This window comes from Scylla paramamosain, chromosome 28 (genome assembly GCF_035594125.1).
Source record: "Scylla paramamosain isolate STU-SP2022 chromosome 28, ASM3559412v1, whole genome shotgun sequence".
Taxonomy (NCBI): domain Eukaryota; kingdom Metazoa; phylum Arthropoda; class Malacostraca; order Decapoda; family Portunidae; genus Scylla; species Scylla paramamosain.
Genome location: NC_087178.1, coordinates 15499751 through 15502250, shown reverse-complemented (window position 1 = coordinate 15502250; position 2500 = coordinate 15499751). Strand labels below are relative to the sequence as shown.

The 2500-nt window shown below is 37.0% G+C and overlaps 2 protein-coding genes across 7 annotated transcripts in view; both read right to left on the bottom strand.

The window, feature by feature from the left end:
• The window catches only part of LOC135114998 (uncharacterized), a 20040-nt gene extending 18562 nt beyond the window's left edge, over positions 1 to 1478 (bottom strand). For all 5 annotated transcript variants that reach the window (XM_064031383.1, XM_064031384.1, XM_064031386.1 and 2 more), the window contains exon 1: positions 1 to 1478. This exon is cut by the window's left edge and continues 2226 nt beyond it. The gene's annotated coding sequence lies outside the window, so the exon portion shown is untranslated.
• The window catches only part of LOC135114999 (receptor-transporting protein 3-like), a 13822-nt gene continuing 12799 nt past the window's right edge, over positions 1478 to 2500 (bottom strand). Inside the window, exon 4 of one of the 2 annotated variants that reach the window (XM_064031391.1) lies at positions 1478 to 1616. In XM_064031391.1, coding sequence (XP_063887461.1) covers positions 1608 to 1616 — 9 coding nt within the window. In that variant the 3' untranslated portion in view covers positions 1478 to 1607. The remainder of the gene's footprint in view (positions 1617 to 2500) is intronic. The other variant, XM_064031390.1, reaches the window with a different exon arrangement.

Here is a 2500-nt window from a genome sequence, read left to right as displayed (position 1 = left end):
TATCAGGGTCGGGTCCAAATATGTACATGGACTTTGGAACGGATTTTCATGTATTTGTACTTGGAGTTTAAAAATTCGACGTTACTCGTACTTGTACTTAGACCAAAGTGTTTAAAGTGTTTAAAGTGTTTAAAGTACTTGGAAAATACTAAGTACATTCAAATACAAACAAGTAAATTGAATTTAATCAAAAGTTATATACTGTATACAGATTCTAGCGAACTTCGTAATGATATCATTGGGTAAATACGTACATTGAGTGTTAAGATACTGCAGTGTAATATGGGATAAAGGTGCATAATTAAGTAGTGTTTTCTCAATGGGTAACATACTACAGTAGACAGGCCCAGTATAGCACATTATTCAACAAGCGTGAACGCGTTTATTGCTGTCATGTTAAAGTAAAACAAAGGTAGAATTTCCATTTACTTTTCTATATCAAATCCCACTTTTTAACAGTGTACTCATTAATGTATATATACAAAAACTACTAACTTTCATGCTTTACGAATCTGTGACAGGATTTTTTTTTTTTATCACATAAAGTACTTGAACATAGTACAATAACGTGTACTTGGACTGAAGTATAATCGCCTGTGCTTGGACCTAACCCTGTCAGCCATATTTGTTGTTGTTCTTGTTGTCTTAGCCAGCTTGAGTTACCTCGAGTGGTGGCTTAAATATTGTTTGCTAACAGAACTAAGTCGCGCTCGGGACATCTGACGGGTTTTGAGACATTTTATAATACATGCTTGTAAGTACTGCCTTAACATTTCTTTGAGCTAAGACCATGCTTAGCACTTGTATAAATACCAGCCCAGACTTCACCAAGGGACGGTTACCTTAAATTTTATGATTATGAAGTAATGGTGGGCGTGGCGTGCTCTTGCTGAGTTGCTGAAGGCGGGAAATAAGTGAAACAAACACCTAACAGTGAACCACCAAGTAACAACACGGCCGAAGGAGAGAATCTTGTCTTCAATTTTTTATTTTATTTATTTATTCATTTTTATTTATTAATTCATTTTTTATATATTTTTTATTTATTCTCTTATTTATTTATTATTATCTTTTTTTCACGAATTTCTTGCTTTCCTGCTATTACTGAGAAGACACCAGCAAAGGAAAGGAAAGAGCAGACATACCAAGCACTGCGGTAGTCTGGCTATGTGTATCAAAGCAATATGGTAACAAGAATAGTATTTAGAGAAGTGACTAGCCAGGCCACCACTGCCACCTCCTCCTCTCAGTTGATTGCAACCTGGGGGAGGGGTGATTTGCATAGGTTCTTTAAATTGTGTTTCTTACGTGAATAAGCGACGATTGGGTGGGATGGCAGGAAACAGAGGGACACAGGACACTAAGGCAGCTACCTTAGATATCAAAGCAATTATTCTCCTTTCGGCTGCTCCCGTTAGGGGTCATCATCACCACGTCCAAGATCAAAACCATCGAATGCGAAGGTCGGCTATTTTAAGAGGTCCATATTTACCGTGATCGAGTACCATAGGTCATTGCTAGCGACCTTTTTAACCATGGTCCACAGCTGTTGTACAGCTGAGTGCAAGAACACACAAGGGGAGAGTGGTGCGTCGTTTTATCGGTTCTCAGCCAACCTGGAAATGATGTGAAAGTAAAGTATTACACCAGGCTGCCAACATTTCATGTTTTAATGCATATATCTAATTTCACTATTGATTATTCGAAAGAGGTATCTTGTTTAACTAGATTTCAGCGATTTGTTATAATCTTCATGAGAATTTGGTTTAATCTAAATGTCCAGGACTTGGGCTACATGTTTAATGTGAGCAGCTCGATAGCCTCTCGCACCTTTAATCATGTTATTCATGATTTGATACCATTTGATACTCATTTGATACCATCATTAGTTTATTGACCTGAAAGAGAATATACTACAAGTAACTTTCCCATGGTCATTAAAAATTAATTTCCAGCGTGTATTGCAATAATTGATTGCTCTGAGATAGATACTGAAAATTCAAGTGATTTGGGAGCTAGAAATAAAACATATTCTCACTACAAATCTCCAGTCACAGTAACAAGAAACATCCTGTCACACTGGGTTTTATATCATACATAACGGAAGGTTGAGGGCGTGGGATCAGTGGCAAATATATTACTGAATATTGTGGTATACTTAATAAAATTCTGCCTGTAGTTAGGGGATTTGACATAGACTATGAGTCTGATAATTTTGAATTGAACATTTAGGCAATGTCCTTTCTGGGGATTGCCCAGCCTGTGACGCTGCCACACTTATACTAAGACACACCTCATGTTAGGTACTTCCTACCTCAAAATTAAATGGTGTTGTAGTATATATACACTGTGATGCTCTAAAAAAAAGGCAAGTTAGTGTAATGTATATTTTTGTAATGATACTTGCATTGTTTTTTTTGCAAACACCACAATACTTAGGATAGTTTCCTCCAGGTGTTGTCACATGTCCTTAGGTGACCGAGTGGGATCACACAGTCAG